At 41.9% G+C, this 20490-nt stretch overlaps 1 protein-coding gene across 1 annotated transcript in view; it reads right to left on the bottom strand.

Moving 5' to 3' along the window:
• LAMA3 (laminin subunit alpha 3) overlaps positions 1–20490 on the bottom strand; it is a 509154-nt gene that overhangs the window by 361978 nt on the left and 126686 nt on the right. The window contains exons 16-19 of the mRNA XM_033933874.1: positions 10450–10587; positions 9120–9166; positions 2978–3077; positions 2128–2180 (exon numbers count right to left, since the gene is read on the bottom strand). Coding sequence (XP_033789765.1) covers positions 2128–2180; positions 2978–3077; positions 9120–9166; positions 10450–10587 — 338 coding nt within the window. The remainder of the gene's footprint in view (positions 1–2127; positions 2181–2977; positions 3078–9119; positions 9167–10449; positions 10588–20490) is intronic.

The following is a 20490-nucleotide window of genomic DNA, read 5'->3' on the forward strand; positions in this document are numbered from 1 at the left end:
GAGGGGAGATATGACTGAAGTCTACAAAATCCTGAGTGAAGTAGAACGGGTACAAGTGGATCAATTTTTCACTCCATCAAAAATTACAAAGACTAGGGGACACTCGAAGTTACACAGAAATACTTTTAAAACCAATAGGAGGAAATTTTTTTTCACTCAGAGAATAGTTAAGCTCTGGAGCGCGTTGCCAGAGGATGTGGTAAGAGAGGATAGCGTAGCTGGTTTTAAGAAAGGTTTGGACAAGTTCCTGGAGGAAAAGTCCATAGTCTGTTATTGAGAAAGACATGGGGGAAGCCACTGCTTGCCCTGTATTGGTAGCATGGAATATTGCTACACCTTGGGTTTTGGCCAGGTACTAGTGACCTGGATTGGCCACAGTGAGAACGGGCTACTAGTCTTGATGGACCATTGGTCTGACTCAGTAAGGCTATTCTTATGTTCTTAAAAGCACAAAATTAGCAGTGATTTAATGCCCTTGCACATAAAAACGTAATCATTTCTATGACAACATTCATAACCGAATCAAACTGCAGATACTTGCTACATAATGGTTCCTGATGAATGATACAATGACATGACATGAATTTCTCAAAATCGTGATCTTTTCTCATCAGCTCCACCAAACCTGAATGCATTCCAGTCATAGCAAGTGCACTGTCTGTCGTAAAACAGCATAATTCTGATAGTATCACATTGTTCTCAATCAAGAACTGTTTTAGTGAATTAAAGTGGTCAATGTCTCTTGTATTTAACAGTGGCATCATTGTCAATTCCTCATCTTCTCTGAACAGCCAAGGCCCATTTTAAAATCTCCTTATTCTTGTGGGATCCTGTATTTCACAGACGACATCTCAGGACAGATTCCCAACCTGAGGGATGTGATCATCATATGGCTTTTACATGGACTCAACACTGTCAGGTTTTGCTCCAGTATGCCAGAGGACTTTTGGGTAGTAGTTTCCATAGCTTCATGTGCCTTCCTCATTTCCATAATCTGTAGCTAACCCGCATCTCTGGTATTTCATTTTTACAGAGATGGGCAAGCAGATACTCCAGCATATCTGATTGACTCCAAAGATGCTCCTACTGCTTGAGGACAAGAGATTGTCCTTAAGTCTTTCCCAGGTATCATGTCCTCCAGTTCCCGTATGGGTGCCATTTCTGAAACCAGATCCCTCGTGATCCCCTTTGTTGTAAAGGCAGATACGAGGCTACAAAATGAGAACTTGGTTATTTGTGGGTCCTAAAGGTGCAGAGGAAACACCCCCTTAGCTTCTTGAACATTCAACTATTTAAAAGGTATTAATCTACAAACCTTTTCAAGAGGAGGGAAGGTGGTAGAACTAAAGCACTTGAATTTAGATTGCAGAAATAATGTTGGGAATTACTTTCTCGTGGAGAGGGTAGTAGATAATGCCTGGAATGCCATCCTGTGGTGGTGGAGATGAAAATGGTAAAAGAATTCACAAAAGCATGAGTTAAACACAAAGAAATCCTGAATGGAAGGTATGGAACCAAACAAGCTTAGCGGTGATGAGATGGCAACACCAGTCATTGAGAAGCAAAGACAGTGCTGGGCAGACTTCTACAGTCTGTGCCCCAATCATAGCTGGAGAAATCTGGAAGGGCTGGAGTGGGGCTTTGATGACAGCTTCACTAGTTGTAGAACAGGGCTAGAGCCAGGCTGACTTCTACAGTCTTATCCCTGAAAATAGCAAGGACAAATCAAGATCAAGTATGCATATGTAGTATCACATCATACCTTATGCTTTGAGCTTATCTTGTTGGGCAGACTGGATGGACCGTGCAGGTCTTTTTCTGCCGTTTTCTACTATATTACCATGTTACACCCCTAACTGCTTAGTGTTCACATCTCTGTTGGACAACTTAAGTCCATCTTTTCCCTTTTCCCACAAATTAAGTTCACAACACACATTGAACAGAAACATCAGCAAACTTCAAACTGGATACAATAAACAAGACCATGACTTAGAAGGTTTAAGGTATAATAGGAGAGTTAAATTGAGGATTTTGATAAATGAGTAGCAATCATTCAGAAAATGTTGAGTCACTGTTTTACATAATGCAGATAACCTGCTGTGATGTATCCTGCTTCTGTGTGCTTACCTCCTGACATTCACCAATTCCACTCAATGTTCCAGTCACATCACACTGGCACTCTGCAAAGACAAAGAAGCAGAGAGACAGCACATGGATCTCAAGTCTAGCCTTCCACATATCACTGTACCAGAAGCAACAGCTGAATTCATTTGAGAATGAAAAGACAGTTGTAAATGAAAAAGCCCATTTATATTCAAGCTTCCATTCAAACTTATTTTTGTCTATGATGTCATTGCTTTATCTATTATTTGTGTGTCCAATTCATTGTTTGCCTCTCTATGAAGGCTAGAAGGCAGATCACAATACAGAAAATCTTTCCGGTTGGTTATGATGATGGAAGAACTCAATGTAGGCCGAAGGTCTCATTAATCTCGCTCTTTCACTTACTCTGTTTAATAAACAGAAACTTCAACCTGACCACTCACATATTGCTAAGGTGATCTCATGAACAATGTAACACTGTCAGTTTTCCTAAAGGATCTTATCATCAAGAATCCAAGATTGCTCTACTCCCTATTATCCTGCTTACATTGTGTTCTCTACTACAATTATACATTTGGGGGATGAGGCAATGATTTGCAAAAGCCTAAACCAAGACGTGGCTTGCTATTTTGTCTGCTCCTGCATAATTTGATTACCTGTATCCTGTTTATTAACCATATGAGCTCCATGAGGGAAACTATTTTTGGCACAATGCAAATATTATAAGGATCTGTAGCAGCCAACTTGATAGACTGAGCTTCATTCTTGTCATGGTATGTGCAAAATAAACTCATTTAGATGCACTAACCAGGACTCACAGAACAATGAAAATTTCAAGAAGAAAATCCTTCCCAGTGACCCTAACAAACCTTACCTAAACATCCTTCTGGATGTTCCTTGGCCAAATTCCAGTACAGTGGCTTGCAGCTGCTACAGGTAGGGCCTTCAACATGTGGCAGGCACAGGCAGGAGCCCTGATGACAGAAACAGTGTTTAATGGACTGGTCAACTAAGCAGATGTTACAAAGATGGAAGAGACCTAGAGAATTTGCCCCAGGTGATCTTAGTCTGGCCTTCTGACAACAGAATGAGTTAACACACTGGAAAGTAGGGGCGAAATGGCAACAAATAATGAAGAGAAGTGGAACAGGGCAACAAATAATGAAGAGAAATAATTCTGGTGTAAATTAGGAAAAAGTTATGAATAGGTATTATTATTTAAGTATTTAAAGACCACTTATAGTCTAAATGGTTTACGTTCAGGTACTCAAATATTTCTCCCTACCTGTCCCAGTGGGCTCACAATCTGACTTAACATACCTGCGGCAATGGAGTGTCAGTGACTTGCCCAGGGTCAGAAGGAGCAGCATTGGGCCTGAACCTGCAACCGCAGGGTGCTGAGGCTGCAGCCCTAACCACTAGGTCACTCCTCCATGTTACTCTTTAGTTTAAAGAATATCATTGGACTCCAGTATTTTATCGAATCAAATTCAACATCTTAATACTAGCACATAGATAATTTTATACTAAGCTCACACACATTACCTCATCTAATACCATTTATCTCAGGAACAACAGTCTCAGACACAAAACTGACTAACTTAACTATGTCTCTGACTATATTTTTCAGCATTATGGAGCGCATTACCTCTAGAGCTGAGATTCCTGAAAAATTCAGTTTTCCTCAGTAGCTTTTGGTAAATAGAGCGGAGAGGAGCTGGGGAGAATGGTTGGCTAACCTGGAAATTTTATAATTTATTTTACAGTATTCTGTCCTTTACTTTGTCCTGATACCAGTTCCTTTCCAAGCTTTTATTCTCTGTTAATTTCGGAGGGAAAACAGTTCTGATACTGTGCAGAAAGAACAGTATAGCAAGTTTGTACTAAACAAATAGTTTTCAAGAGAAGCTTAGTGGATTAGGTGACAGTTGAGGAACAGATGGAAACAGGAAGGGGAAAATAGAATAGAACTAGAGGTTTTAAAGGGGAAAGTGAGAGGGTACAAATGAAGAGTCACTTGCTATCATTGATCACTCTGATTAGGCAGATTTGTAGGACTACCTGTCCAACCTTCTCCTCCCCACTACATGATATCACAGCAGTTTCATACCACATGCTAACATGAAGCAGAAAAAGGTGCAGGCCCCTAGTAGGATGTATTCAGGAATGAGAGTGGTGATTTCAGATATGGCTTGCCTGTGCAAAATAGCAAATAATTAAGGTAATGTAGGATATGGTGCCTTCCGCACCATGTTGGAGAGCCTCTGAGCCCACACAGCCGAGCGCTGTCCCACCTGCACGTTGCGTATGATCACGCACAACGTCAATGGAAGGCTGGCCGGCGGACGAAAGAAGTATCCCCCTGAAGCGGCGCTGTGTGGGCTCAGCGGTTCTCCAGCGGCTGGCGGATGGAAGAGGCATCCCCCCAAAACGGTGCTGCGTGGGATCAGGGGTTCTCCAGTAGCTGGCGAACAGAGGAGGCGTTTCCTTGAGGCGGTGCTGCAGCACCCGACAGGTACACACCGCTGGGCCACCCCTCGCCACTTCCTCCCAGTTCCTTGGCACCTTTTCGGTTGTGGAACAAATTGTCAGCGTTGCCATTATGGCCTATGGGGAAAGTTGCTTTGATATACAAGTACTTTGGATTACGAGCATGCTTTTGGAATGAATTAAGTTCGTAAAGTTACCACTATATTTGGTTTTGTCTGAGAGCTGTATGCCTCAAATCAATAATACTTTTTTTTGTTTCATTTGATAAGATTTGTACTCACCCTTTTTTTGTAAAGGATAGGGTTACAGAAAATCTGGACCCCTTAGACTTGCCCCCCCCAAGCCCGCCAAGTTCCACCCATCCCTGCCCCACCATGCTCCAGTCTCGCTCGCAATCCCACCCTAGCCCCGCCCCCTGCTGCTTGCCCTGGTTGGACAGGAGGGCATGCATGCAAGCGACACGATGACATCACGCGCACGCACATGAGTGAGATGTCATCGCGTCGTCCTCCTGTCTGGTGGCGTATTTGAGGGAGGCTTTTCAAAACCCGGACAAAGTGCCGGGTTTTGAAAAGCCATCTGGGGTAATCCGGACGTCTGATATCCCTAGTAATGGAGGCTTAAGAGAAGTATAATTTGGTTTCCTTGAATTACTGTGTATGATTTTCTGCAATTATCTTTTCATTTTCCTATATTTAAAGTATGTATTTAAAAACAACAACTTTGAATAGTTTCAGATCATCTGCAAATGTGATCACCTCATAAGAACATAAGAGTTGCCATACTTGGACAGAGGATGGAGTCAAGATGGTGGAGTCAAGATAGTGGAGGTCTAGTGTTTGCTCTCTGACTGCTTTCCTTACCTGCCACAATGGTGAAACGAAAGGGGAAACCCCATGTCTATCCCTCCGAGACCATGAGCACTCCTGTGATGGGCCCAATAGACCCTTTTGTTCAATGTCTAGTGCTGAAAGCCTGCCTGTGAGATGCCAGGAAGCAGGAGCTACTGGTTTTCCCCTGGGCCTGACACCTCATTAAGCCTGGATCTCAGAAACCCTCCTGTGCAGCGTTTCTTCCCCCCCCCCCCAACAGCATTTCTTCTCCCGAAGAGGTGTCGCAGTTGCTGGGGGGAGGTGATACCAGCAGAGCAGGAGTAGCTGAGAGCTCCCTGCAAAGGTCAGGAACCAAAGCTGTCCTGCAAAGTCAGATATCTTTGACACCAGAGACTATAGGGGTGTATTTGGAGCAGAGATTTCTGAATTTCCTCTTCAATGGCAACTGTTCCAATTCCTTCTTCTTTGGTAAATCACCCCTCTGTAATAACCTTAGATGTAGTTTGGGAAGTTTTATCAGAGATGGCAAAGGTATTAACTCCACAAACTAATGCTCTTAATCTGAGAGTTCAAGTCTTGGAAGGAAAAGTTGAAAAGTCTGCTACAGCCATTTTGCTTTTGTCTCCTAAAGTGGAGGACCTGAATAAGAAAGTTACTACTTATCAGTCTGTGAATGAAACTTTAAAAATAACTTGAGGTGGAAAATTTGGAGAATACTTCCAGAGCTACAAATTTGAGGTTTTTGAATTTTCCTAAACAATTGAGAGTTCAAAAAATATTTAATGGAAATATTAATGATTGCTCCTGAACCTATTGTAAAGGCTTATTATCTCCCTGCTTTTAACAAACAAGAGGAACAGCCACAAATAGAAGCTTTAGTTGAAATGGATACTCTGGAGGTTTCTAATATATTGGAGCATTCGGATCAAGGAAATGTAACAACAGCTACAATGGTGGTCACTTTTGCTTTAATCTCTGACAAAGAGTCGTTGTCGAGAATATTTTTTTCGTCATCATGTTAAAAAGATTTTTGATTTAAAAAGAAATGTTTTTCCTGATGTCTCAAGAGAGATGCATAAAAAAGAGAAAACAATTTCTTTTGTTAAAATCTAGAGTATTACAGTTAGGAGCATTGTATTTTTTTTAAATTCCTTGTAAATGTATTGTGAAGTACAGATCTGTACATTATATATTTTTTGATCCAATATTTTGGTGGCAAAGAAGTCTTTGATTCCTGCTCCTCCTTTGTCTCCTGTTGTTGAAGGTACTACAGTACTCCCCCGAAACTTAATTTCGAAAAAATGTGATTACAGTTTTTCATCTGTCAAAAGGCAGGTGAGGCAGGAGAGGGCAGCTGGGGTGCTGGCGGGTGCAGAAAATCACTTGCGGTATGCTCCTACCGCCTCTTCCTGTTACTAAAGTCAGGCTACACCAGTCAGGAGCTGCTTTGATAAGCCAGATAGCAGCTCAAAGCAGCTCCTGATTGATGTAACCATAACTTTAGTTCAAGGAAGTGGCGGTCGGAAAATACCGCGAATTACTGAGTCTGCAATTCACGAACCACGAATTAGAGGGGGTTTACTGTATAGAAGAGATTTAATTAGAAGAACTTCGCTGACCTTTTGTTATAATTCCTTTCATTATTGGTATTTAAATATTTTTTTCTTATCCACCCTCTTCTATATCATAGACTTTAGCTTAAACTCATTTGGTTCTTAATTGACAATATTATACATATATCCCATCCCTATCCAAGTATAAACTATTGATCATTGGGGGGGTATTTATTCTTATTCTATAAGATTATATGATTATAATTTCAAGTGTTTTGAAAAATTGATTTAATATGTGTATCTTCACTTGATGTACGAGATAAAAATGAATAAAGATTTATTAAAAAAAAAAAACCCTCATATGGTTTCATTTCCCTTTGACTTGATTAATTGCATTGTAATATATCATGTATGGGTTGAGCTCTTCTGTACAAGAATTTTCTTGATTACTTAATTATTTAATTTTCTATAAATAAAAAACTTTTGCCATATTCAAGATAGATTAAAGGTCCGTCAAGCCCACTATGCTGTTTTTGACAGTGGCTAACCCAGGTCACAAGTACCTGGCAAGATCCCAAGGAGAAAGCTGATTTTATGTTACTTATCCTAGGAATAAGCAGTGGATTTCCCCATGCCATCTCAATAATGGCTTATGGGCTTTTCTTGTAGGAAATTATGCAAAGATATTAATATAGAAATAAATCTTTTCCAGAGAAGGGAAAATGGTAAAACTAGAGGGCATGAATTGAGGTTGTGGGGTGGTAGACTTAGGAGTAATGCTAGAAAATTATTTTTCACAGAGAGGGTGGTTAATACCTGGAATGCCCTCCCAAGGGAAGTGGTGGAGATGAAAACAGTGACAGAATTCAAAAAAGCGTGGGATGAACACAGAGGATTTCTAATTAGAAAATGAATGGTATAAAATGAAGAACTAAGACTTTACTGGGCAGACTTGCGTGATCTGTATCCCTTATTTGGCAATTTAGTTTAGGATGGTCTGGGGTAGGCTTCATATAATACAAAGGAAAAAAAAATCACAACACCACATGTGAACTGTGCAAGCAAAAAATGGAGTGGGGAAAGGACACAAGTCAAACCGCAATGAGGACAACTGATTTATTAAAATATCAACAAATACAAGTTAAAAAATGCACATATGTATAAATAAACGTGTCAGGCAAATAAAGTCCTTGTACTAGACTATACTGTATACTGGACCCCAACACGGTTCAAGTTTTGGCCGAATAGGCCTTCTTCAAGGGGTGTAAAAGGTAGCCCAGTAGATGGCGCCAAAAAGCCAAAAAACAAGTCAAAATGATTACTTGCGGTATGTATTATACAAATCCTGTTGCCTGACACAGTGTCCAAAAGAAACGCAATCTTGAGAGAACACTGCAGATATTTCCAAAAAAATGCTGGGCAAGGCTTCAACAGAAACTCCGGTAATTTGGAACATGAGGACAGTGCTGGGCAGACTTTTACAGGCTGTATCCCACAAATGACAAGATGGTTTGGATAGGCTGGAGTGAGCTTCAATAGCAACTCCAGTAGTTGGAACCTAAGGACAGTACTGGTCAGGCTTTTACGGTCTATGTCCCAGAAATATCAAAGAAAAAAGACAATTGAATTTAATCATGAATTTATAGTGCATGTAACTATTGGACAGACTGGATGGACCTTTCAGGTCTTTATCTGCTGTCTTTTATTATATTATTATTCTGTAATTTCCTGGATCACCCTAGAACCTTTTATAAAAATTGGCATTCCACTGGCCACCCTTAAGTCTTCAGATACCACTGTTGATTTTAATGACAGGAGGGTGCACCAAGGTTGGGGAATGACTGAGCCACCAAAAGAGATATTAAGCATTTTGCCTGAGCTCACTAGTAATATCTCATTTATTTATTTGTTCATTTTTCTATACCGTTCTCCCCAGGGAACTCAGAACAGTTTACATAAATTTATTCAGGTACTGAAGCATTTTTCCCTGTCTGTCCCAGCAGGCTCACAATCTACCTAATGTACCTGGGGCAATGGGGGGATTAAGTGATTTGCCCAAGGTCACAAGGAGCAGTTTACCAGCATTCAATTAGAGTAAAGACAACATAAAATGTATTGTATTCTCCAATACAGTACTTACAGAATGGGAATGGATGGTTCCAGCAGGGTCACAATCAACGCCGACACCTTAAATTTATATAAAGTTACACATTAAAAGGACTTAACCAAAACAGAAGAATATAAGAGTTAGTATAAAATTATAAGACAGCTTTGACCTGTGCGCAGTTGAAATCTTGCAAACAGGTCAAAGGCACATTTGCTTGCTAAACTTTTAAGGGGGTTAATTTTCAGCTGTTAACCCAGACACCGTATGCGCCCTTGCATTTTCCCACCATAGCATAGTAATTGTTACTTTTTGAGCATATACACATGCAAAGGGACACTCCAAGTACATAGTTACAGAATTACTCTTATAACTTAATTTTTTCTACATTACCCACATTCTTTCTACATCACCCACATTCTGTCTATTCCCTCTTGGATGTCACAGATCTCAGTATCACCTGCAAATACAGTTGACTCCGCTTAAGTGCACGGCCTTCGGACCGGGTCACCATGTGTGCTTAAACAGAGTGTGCGCTTAATAGGAGTGGGGAGGGGAGGAGGAGGGAGGCTGTAGTTAATCCGGCTCAGTTTAAATATGGCGCGTGGGCTGCTGGAGCCTAAAGTACAGGAAAGCTATGCCCTACAGCTTGAGTGGAAGTGGAGCACTCACTTTCCCAGCTGTCTCAGCCTAGCTATTGTGGCCAATCTGTTCTGCCAACTGGCTTTCCTCCCAGTCAGAACGTGATTGCATTTAACCGGAGTGAAGGTAACATGAAAGAATAGAGGTGGGACCTATGACATCAGTGCGCATAAGCAGATTGTGTGCTTATCCAAATTGCAACTATCCGGAGTTTACGTCCATTGACTTTAATGTAAAAAAAACAGGACCGTGGGTGTTGGGTGCGGATAACCAAAGTGTGCGCTTAACCGACGTGCACTTAGGGGGAGTCGACTGTACACATTCATATTTCTAATCCTTCTACAATATTGCTCACAAACACAATGAACAGTAATGTCTTCTTGAGAGCTTCCTGAACAACTCCACGACTTACCCTCCTCTCTTCAGAGTGATTTCCATTAGCCATCACCCTCTGAAGTCTAATCACTTAATCTATGCTAGCACAGTGGTGCCCACCCACAAAGCTGTTTTAATTAAAAAAATAATTTTATCAGATTGCCTCAGTATTGGAGGTAGGAAGAAGGACAGCAAATAAATAATAGCTTTGCTTCACTGAATGCAATGTAAGAGAATTTCATAAAATTCATCTTTGCAGCATGAGATCCACTTTGGCCCTGCATTGAATACAGAATGGATTTTTTTTTCTAAACCCAACACTGCATGAAGTTTTTCATATAAGCCATACCTTGGCAATTAGGAAATGTTCCAAACCCTGGAATGCATCTGTCACAGAGCTGTCCAGTGATGCCTGGCCAACAGTCACACTGCCCAGTTATTGAGTCACATGTCCTTCTATAGGAGCCGTAAGGTAAACATTGGCAAGCTGCAAAAGAAAACACATATATACTTATATACTGTATATACATAGAAACGTGGGCGGGCATAATCAAAAGAAACATCTAAGTCCGTTTTGGGCATAAGTTGCTAGTCACCCAAAGTCGGCAGTATCTAAAGTCCATTCTCAAAAAATACATCCAAAATATTTTGGTTTTTGAGAGTCGTCTAACTGTACATCCAGCTGTTTGATCGCCCAGACAGCGAAGTCGCCTATCTTTATACCTCATTTTCGTCCAAAAATTCATACAAGTCAAAAATGCCTAGAAAAGGACCTTTTGGACATGGGAGGAGCCAGCAAAGTAATGGACTGGACACCTAGACATGGCAACAGAGAAGTGGGACACCTTACAGGGCACTGCTGCAAACTTCACAAAAAGGGTGCCACATAAACATCTCACCATAACTCCCTTATAGGTCATGGTGAACCCCACAAAACACCCACAAAACCTATTAGACCCACCTGTCTACCACCCCAATAGTCCTCACGGCTGTAGGTGGCACCTATATGGCAGTACAGTAGAGTTGGGGGGGGTTGAGGGGTACACATGTTCTACCATAAATGCAATAGTTAGAGCGGCTTATGGACCACCTCCCACACTACTTAAGCCACCTCTGTGCTGCTCTACTAGGCTTTGCTATGCCAGGTGTTGATGTTCTGGAGGCAGGTATGTACATTTTTATTCCAATTTTTAAGGTGCTGTGGGGGAGGGCCAGTGATCACTGGAGCAGTGTGGGGGGTCTGTACTTTGTGTCTGTAGTGCTTATCTGGTCACTTTGGATACCTTTTTGGCACTTAGACCTGGTTTTACATGGCCTAAGTTACAACGTACAAGTTCCGTCCAGGCAGCCTCATTACACTTTTGGATATACTTGCAGTACGACTAAGTTTAGATCAGCCCAGGTTCTGCCCTCACCACTCCTCCTAAAACACCCCTTTTAGCTCTGGTCGTACAGCAGCACTGAAAAGGTCTAAGTTGTTTTTAGATACGTCTAAAACCCGATTTGATTATCGGCACTTGGATGAATTGTATTACTGATCGTCCAAGTTCCGATTTAGGCCAGTTTTTAGACGTATTTCCATTTCGATTATGAGCCCCATACTGTATATACACATGTACATACATACAGATTGAATTCAGATTTTACAATGCTCTGTGAGAGGAGACTGATTTTGAAACTCTGAATCCCAAGCTTTGGCAGAGACAATTTCTAATCTTTACCACTGTACCTTATTAAAACCCAGACTGCAATACTTGAGCATTGCACAGTGTTTGTGAAGCATCTTCACTATACTTAACAAAATTCATCCCTCATATATGAGCATGATACGTTCCAGAACATTTCTTTAAATGTACAGTAATGTGAAAAAGCCACCCACTCCACCCCATCCCAGTTTCCCCTATTGTTGCATATATAGTTTCTGATTGTTAAACACCATGTAATATTAGAGAAAGGGAACCTGAGTAAACACATAAGTGTTTAAATCATTACTTCATTTATTTAAGGAACAGGGTTATCTAACACCCATATCACTGGTGTGAAAAAGTAACTGCCCCCTTAGTTACTCAAACAAACGATGAAATTGAATTGCTAGTTAGATTCAGTTGACTGCACACAGTCAGGCTTAATTGCAGCCAGCCCTGATGAATCTAAACCTCATAAATACTTTATATCGAACCTATAACTGGGACTTGTATATTGCCTTTTTGTAGTTACACTACCACACTCAAAACAGTTTACATACAGGTACTTCACGCATTTTCCTTATTTCTCCCGGTAGGCTCACAATCTATTTAATGTACCTGGGACAGTGGAGGATTAAGTGACTTGTCCAGGGTCACAGGGAGCAGCATGGGATTTGAACTCCACAACCTCAGGGTGCTGAGGCTGTAGCTCTAGCCACTGCCCCACACTCTCCTCCTTACAAGAGTTTCTATAGGAACACTCTCTCTTTCCTGTCAGCAACTGGTGTTCTTGAAGCTGGAAGATATATTTTTTTAATGTACACTGCCTAGTTATTGTCGGAGGAAAGGCAGTATATTAAATAAAGTAAACCATATGCCACAATCAAAGGAAATTCCAGAAGAGATGAGAAAAAATGTTGCTGAAGTCTGGAAAGAATCACAAAGCCATTTATAAAGTACTGAGATACCATCAAACCATAGTATGAGCCATTATCTCCAAATAATGAAGACTTGGAATAGTGGTAAATCATCCCAGAAAGGGCTGGTCTGCCAAAATTCCCTCAAAGCTATAGTGAAAATTCATCTGGGAATTCACAGAACATCCCAGAGTAGCATTCAAAAAAATGCAGGCCTCTTAGCCTCAGCTAAAGTCAGCTAAGGTCCCATTCTTACCCAGTGTCCACAATAAGAAAGACACTGGGCAAAGATGGGATTCAGGGGAGAGTAGCAAAGCAGAAACTGCTGCTATCCAAGATTGCAATTATCGCTGTTAAAGATGGTACAACCAGTTATTAAGTTTCATATGGGTGTTAGATAACTTTGTCCTTAAATAAATGAGTTAGGGCCAGATTCTCAAAACTTTAATGCCGTCGCTAAACTATTTTCCGGCAGTTTAACGACGATTTATCAAAAGGGATTATCTCCCTCTTTAGCAAGGATTCTAGCAGTCTCCGACACTGACATGCAAATGGGCTCTTCAATATTGAAATGAGCCCTCTGTTGGATTTTTAAAAATTGCCGAGCCATTTTCTAAAAGCGGCATCAGCTTTTACATAAAAAAAAAACACAACTGAATGGTCCAGGGGTGCCGGTCAGTGTTGAGACTGCTAGAAATCCTAACACAGCACAACCCAAGCCCCCCCCCCTTGCAGCGGGAGAGATGCCCACTCTTTTCTGCTGCACAAAACACTAACTGAAGCCGAGCCCTGACGACACCCCCCCTCCCAGCAGCAGGAGAGATGACCACTCTTCCCTGCTGCAGTCAAACCTAACCTGACCCCCAACAACCCCCCCCCCACTGCAGCGGGAGAGATGCCCACTCTCTTCCACTGCAGTCAAACCTAACCCGACCGACCCCCCCAAACGGGAGAGATGCCCACTCTCTCCTGCTAGCAAGTAAACTCCCTCCCCCCTCCCTGTCCCCTGCACTTCCCTGCTGCCCCCTCCACCCCTCCACATTTTACCTTAAAGATGAAGGGCGGGAGGGACACGGATCCGCTCCTGTCGGCTGCCTGTATGATAACGGCCCCGAAACCCATAGAGATTTAGGACTTCTTTTACAAAGCCGCGCTAGGGCCTTAACGCGCGGAATAGCGCGCGCTAGATTGCTGCATGCGCTAGCCGTTACCGCCTCCTTTTGAGAAGGTAGATTTCCTGCTAGCACGCACTAATCCGGTGCGTGTGATAAAACCGCTAGTGCGGCTTTGTAAAAGGACCCCTTAAAGGGCTTCGGGGCTATTGCCGCGCGGCTTTGTAGAAGAGGGGGGAAATGTACAGTATATAGCAAATTAATTTTTTTTTTTTTTTTTCAAATTCTTTATTCGTTTTCAATCTTACATCAAGTGCACAAACAATAAAACAATACAATTAAACACATCACTTGACAATCTTTCTGATTTATCTCACAATACATAAAATTACCACCCTCCCCTCCCATCATTCCTCTATTATTTCCCCAATAAGAAAAATGTAAAATATACCTCCCCCTCCCCCAATCATTAGACGGTGTACATTACAATAGAAAATGGTGTTTACTCATTACAATAAGTTAATGGCTCCCAAATTTTATTAAATTTCTTATAGCTTCCTTGTTGTATAGCTATTGCTCTTTCCATTTTATATATGTGACATAATGAGTTCCACCAGAAATTGTAATTGAGTCAACTATAATTTTTCCAATTACTTGTGATATGCTGAATGGCGACTCCTGTCATTATCAATAAAAGTTTATTGTTATGTGATGATATTTGGCTCTTTTTCCTCATAGACATACCAAATAGTACTGTATCATAAGATAATGCCACATGCTTTTCCAATAAACAATTTACTTGATCCCAAATTGAGTTCCAAAAAGCTAAGATAAAGGGACAATAAAACAAAAGATGATCTAAAGTCCCTACTTCAAGATTACAGTGCCAATATCTATTAGACTTTGAACTATTTAACTTTTGTAGTCTAACTGGGGTCCAAAACGCTCTATGCAGAAGAAAAAACCAAGTTTGTCTCATAGATGCAGACACTGTACATCTCATCCTCCAGGACCAAATTTGTGGCCATTGAGATGCTGAAATTTGATGCTTAATCTCAATGCTCCAAATGTCTCTAAGACCATTTTTGGGTTTCTTTTCAACATATTCACTTATAATTTTATACCACTGTGCGGCCTGGTGTCCCAGAAAGTCTGCCTGAAAGCATAGAAATTCCAGACTATATTTCGCATTCAGATTTTTCCATTCAGGGAACCCTACCTGAATGGCCTGCTTCAGTTCAGCCACCTAAAACTTTGTGATTTATTAAGACCATATTTATGCTGCAACTGTGAAAAATCAAGCACTTTACCATTTAAAATAACATCATTTAAAGTCCTTATACCTGCAATCATCCAATGCTTCCAGATGATCTTAAATCCGCCAATTTGAATCTTGGGGTTTAGCCATATGGTTTGATTTGTTGATTTACTAATAGGAATATTTGTTAGGTTGCTGACAAATCGTAATGTTTTCCATGTGTTCATTAAAATTCTGTTATCTTTATACAGTCTAGGCAAATGAATTTTTTTTGAGTTAGTGATGATTTTTATTGATGTGTTCTGGATTAACTGTAGTAGCCCTGCCCATGTCTACCCTGGCACTTCCCAGGTAGTTGTCATAGCAGGATCCATCCCACACAGTGTGGTTTAAGCAGATAGAAGCCTCCCCTACTTGTTTAAACCACAATGACTATCAACCCCACATTGATCATCCTAGAAATATCAAAAACTAGCTAGATTTTGAAAGGCATCCCTCGGAACTGTTTAGTCCTACCCAGAGATATCACCTCATTGGCTTGGAGCCAAAAGTCTGGGAAATGAACAACATTAAAAGATCTGTACCTTTGTAATGGAGCATGGGGAGTGGGGTGAGAAACCCTTTCCAAAATAAACAAGACGTTACACCCTCTCACACTACTGAGCTGCACATTACATCTACCTCCAAATAAATGTTTACTCTGAAAACTTTTTGGTGCTTCCGTTTATTGCCTATTAAAGGACAAGACAGAGTGTTTTCATGTCAGAGTTTAAAAAATAGAGTATAAGATAAACCAGTGTGGATTCATAAATGAATGAATGACATTAGTGCAGGCTCTACTGATATAATTGCCAATGTGCTTAGCCTATTTTCTGGTTATACTCAAAACGTTTTTTAGGTTTTGCTAGTAAGATTATATAGTCCAGTGGTCTCAAACACGCGGCCCGGGGGCCACATGCGGCCCGCCAGGTACTATTTTGAGGCCCTCAGTATGTTTATCATAATCACAAAAGTAAAATAAAACAGTTTCTTGATCATGTGTCCCTTTAGCTATAAATGACAATATTATTATTAAGACTTAGCTAAAAGGAAAGATTTATAAACTATAAAGAGTTTTACCTCATGCAAAATTGTCAATTCTTTAATAAGACATTAACTATTTATTTCTGAGGCCCTCCAAGTACCTCCAAGTCCAAAATGTGGCCCTGCAAAGGGTTTGAGTTTGAGACCACTGATATAGTCTATTCTTCTTTATAACTTTAGTGTTAAGAACATAAGAACATAAGCAGTGCCTCCGCCGGGTCAGACCATAGGTACATCCTGCCAGGCAGTCCGCTCCCGCGGCGGCCCAAACAGGTCACGACCTGTCTGAATCACCAGAAGGGGCTCCCTTGCCACCTTGGTTTCTCATTGAAGTCCTATCTTCCCATCGAAGTCCTAACCCTCCGGTCTTGCACATGCACGACCTGGTTGGGTTTCTATACTTATTAACTGGTTAGCTTTCTATACTTGTGTTACATCCCAGCTCCTCCCTCAGTATCCCACGATCCCTTTATCCCTCAGGAATCCGTCCAATCCCTGTTTGAATCCCTGTACCGTACTCTGCCTGATCACTTCCTCCGGTAGCACATTCCAAGAGTCCACGACCCTTTGGGTGAAAAAAAACTTCCTTGCATTTGTTTTGAACCCATCTCCCTTCAGTTTCTCCGAATGCCCCCTCGTACTTGTTGTCCCCTTCAGTCTGAAGAATCTGTCCCTATCCACCCTCTCTATGCCCCTCATGATCTTGAAGGTCTCTATCATATCTCCCCTGAGCCTCCTTTTTTCCAGAGAAAAGAGCCCCAGCCTATCCAACCTCTCGGCGTATGGGCAGTGTTCCAGCCCTTTTACCAGTTTCGTTGCTCTCCTTTGGACTCTCTCAAGTACCGCCATGTCCTTCTTGAGGTGCGGCGACCAATACTGAACGCAGTATTCCAGATGTGGACGCACCATCGCTCGATACAATGGCATGATGACTTCCCGCGTCCTGGTTGTTATGCCCCTCTTTATGATGCCCAGCATCCTGTTGGCTTTTTTCGAGGCTGCTGCGCACTGTGCAGATGGCTTCAGTGATGCATCCACCAGCACACCCAAGTCTCTCTCAAGTCTGCTGTCTCCCAACAATGCCCCCCCCCCCCAATTTGTACTTGAACAACGGGTTCTTTTTCCCTATATGCATGACCTTGCATTTTTCCACGTTAAAGCGCATTTGCCATTTGTTTGCCCAGTCTTCCAGCTTGTCCAGGTCCCTTTGCAGGTCCTCACACTCCTCCCTGGACCTAACTCTGCCGCACAGTTTGGTATCGTCTGCAAATTTTATAACCTCGCACTTTGCCTCCTTTTCCAGGTCATTGATAAATATGTTGAAGAGTAACGGCCCCAGCAACGATCCCTGTGGCACACCGCTTGTGACTCCCCGCCAGTCAGAATATTGGCCCTTCACTCCGACCCTCTGCAGTCTACCCGACAACCAGTGCTTGATCCATCTGTGCACATCCCCTCCCACCCCGTGGTTCCACAGCTTCCTAAGCAGCCTTTCATGTGGCACCTTGTCGAAAGCCTTTTGAAAATCGAGGTAAATGATGTCTATGGGTTCCCCATTGTCCACCCGACTGCTTATTCCCTCAAAGAAGTACAGAAGGTTCGTTAGGCACGACCTTCCCTTACAGAATCCGTGCTGGCTTTGTTCTCAATAGGCCATTCCTCTCGATGTGCTCGCAAATGCCGTCCTTGATCATAGCTTCCACCATCTTTCCTATAATTGAAGTCAGGCTCACCGGCCTGTAGTTCCCGGGGTCACCCCTCGATCCCTTCTTGAAGATAGGTGTGACATTCGCCAATTTCCAGTCCTCTGGTACCTCACCAGTTTTCAAGGATAGGTTGCAAACATGCTGGATTGTGCCCGCTATTTCTTGTCTTATTTCCTTCAGAACCCTTGGGTGGATCCCGTCCGGGCCCGGTGATTTACCGCATTTTAACCTGTCTATCTGTTTGAGGACATCCTCCTTACTTACCTCTTTGTGCTCCAATTTTTCGGCCTGTTCCCCACTCATGAGCTCCTCTGAGTCCAGTATATTAGATGTGTCTTCGCTCGTGAAAACCGACGAGAAGAACGTGTTCAACCTCTCAGCTACCTCTTTATCCTCCTTAATCACTCCCTTCCTATCCCCATCGTCCAACAGCCCCACCTCCTCTCTCGCTGGTCGCTTCCCCTTTACGTAACTGAAGAATGCCTTGAAGGTTTTCGCCTCCCTGGCCAGCCCCTCTTCGTATTCCCCTTTCGCTTTTCTAACCTCTCGGTTCATAAATGAATATCAGTTCCATTTGTATATGATCTCATGTACTAATGCAGATAAGGGATCCAAAGGTTTCAAGATTAGATAAAGATCTCATTTATTACAAACTTAAGATATGACCTGGGTCAAATTCCAAACACATGCTGTAAACTTGCCATTCTGGCAGACAAATTACAGACAAAAAACAGAAGTCTAATCAGATATGTACAAGGGCTTGTTTACCGAAGGAACACAGACTATCAAGTTTGATGCTAGGGAAAATTTTGATCAGTATGCACCATGCTCATATGGTCACAAAGGCCTAGATTCACTAAACTTACCTGGATCGTTGTTGGGCGATTCTTGGCCAAGTTTTGCCAAGCGACCGATTCACTACAGATTCTACATGCAAATGATCTGATCGGACGCTTGTCCTATAGCGATCCCACTGATCACTGTAAGAGCGATTGAAATGCATACGCAGAGTATCCTTGTTGTTTATTGATGCAATTTGCACATGCACTAGCTCTTCACCCTTACTACGTAAGCGGGTGGGGTTTATTCCTGCACGCCATTGGCGGCAAAGCACAAGTGAGCTCAAAAGAAAGGGGGAAGGGTGGCTACAGTTTACTTTTGCTGGCCTACGAGTTGGACATTTTTATAAAGGAATGATTTGTGATCGACGCAGTGAATTATTTTGTGTAGCCAGATTATTGAACAGAACACGCTTTAAACCCGTGGGTTAAAACCACGGGCTCGCAATGCGCTTTTTACAGAATATATAAAAAAGGATTTGGGATGAGGGGGGGGGTTCTTGGTTTTCCATTAAGAATATATATATGAAGGTCATAAGATATTATTTTGAGGAGGCATATATTAGTTATATATGAATTTGGGAGGGGGTGGGGGTTAAATCTTATTGGTGTATGATATTGAAGACTTTACAAGTGATGTTGTATTATAATTGTTTGATATTTACTGTGCACTTGATGTAAGTTCTAAAATGAATAAAGAATTAAAAAAAAAAAAAAGATATTTTACAGTTTTATTTTTAATTTTGATGGTTTTTTTATATGAGATTGTAACCTCGATACTGATATTTCAGGGCGGAAGAGGGCAAGAGAGTCGGCAAGGACAGCAAACAACTGGTCCTCAACAGTCGCTTCTTTTTGTATCGGCAAACCCAGTCGGTGTTTCTTCTTCTGCTTAGTGAATCGATGGCTTCCTACTTTTGCATGCCATTTCCCCTAATTTGCATGGGTGGATCAGATCGGAGATTGATCGGGAAACTGTTTAGTGCAAAACCTGGGTCCGAGTTGGGGGAATGATCGCAAAGCCAGTAAAACTGGTTTTGTGATTGTCGGGACAGGATCGGAAGGTTTAGTGAATCTAGCCTAAAGGGTCTAACCTGAATCCAGTTATTCATATTAACACTTTACTACTCACTGGAGGCCAGCCTGAGAAACCTCCTTATATGAAAACCTGTCAGTAGAGAATGACTGAAACTGCTACTGAAACTAATTACTTTTGATCGCAACAACAATTTATTATTTCTATAGCACTACCAGGTGCAAGCAGGGCTGTACATTGTACATGCAAGACATGGTCCCTTCTCAGAAGAACTTACAATCTAGTTATGACAGACACATAGAAGGGGCTAAAGGTGGTAGCGGACTATTAAGGGAATGACAGAGAAATATGACGGCTGGGTCAGTGTTTAAATGTAGCTTCAAATAAGTGGGGTTTTAGTCTGGCTTTGAATACCGCTAGAGACGGAGAACATTAGAACATAAGAATAGCCTTACTGGGTCAGACCAATGGTCCATCAAGCCCAGTAGCCTGTTCTCACAGTGGCCAATCCAGGTCACTAGTACCTGGCCAAAACCCAAGGAGTAGCAAGCAAGGCAGATTGTTCCAAGCATTTGGTGCAGCAAGATAGAAGGGACGGAGACAGGAACTGAACGAGGAGAAGGGTACAGAGAGGATGGACTTGTCTGACGAGCGAAGTTCCTAGAGGGGAGTATAGGGAATAACAAGATGTGCAGTCCTTTTCAGTGATTTCTGGGAAGGAGGAAAAGGCATTAGGGGACAATGGAAGGTCAGC

The sequence above is a fragment of the Geotrypetes seraphini genome, chromosome 2, assembly GCF_902459505.1.
Source record: "Geotrypetes seraphini chromosome 2, aGeoSer1.1, whole genome shotgun sequence".
NCBI classification, from domain to species: domain Eukaryota; kingdom Metazoa; phylum Chordata; class Amphibia; order Gymnophiona; family Dermophiidae; genus Geotrypetes; species Geotrypetes seraphini.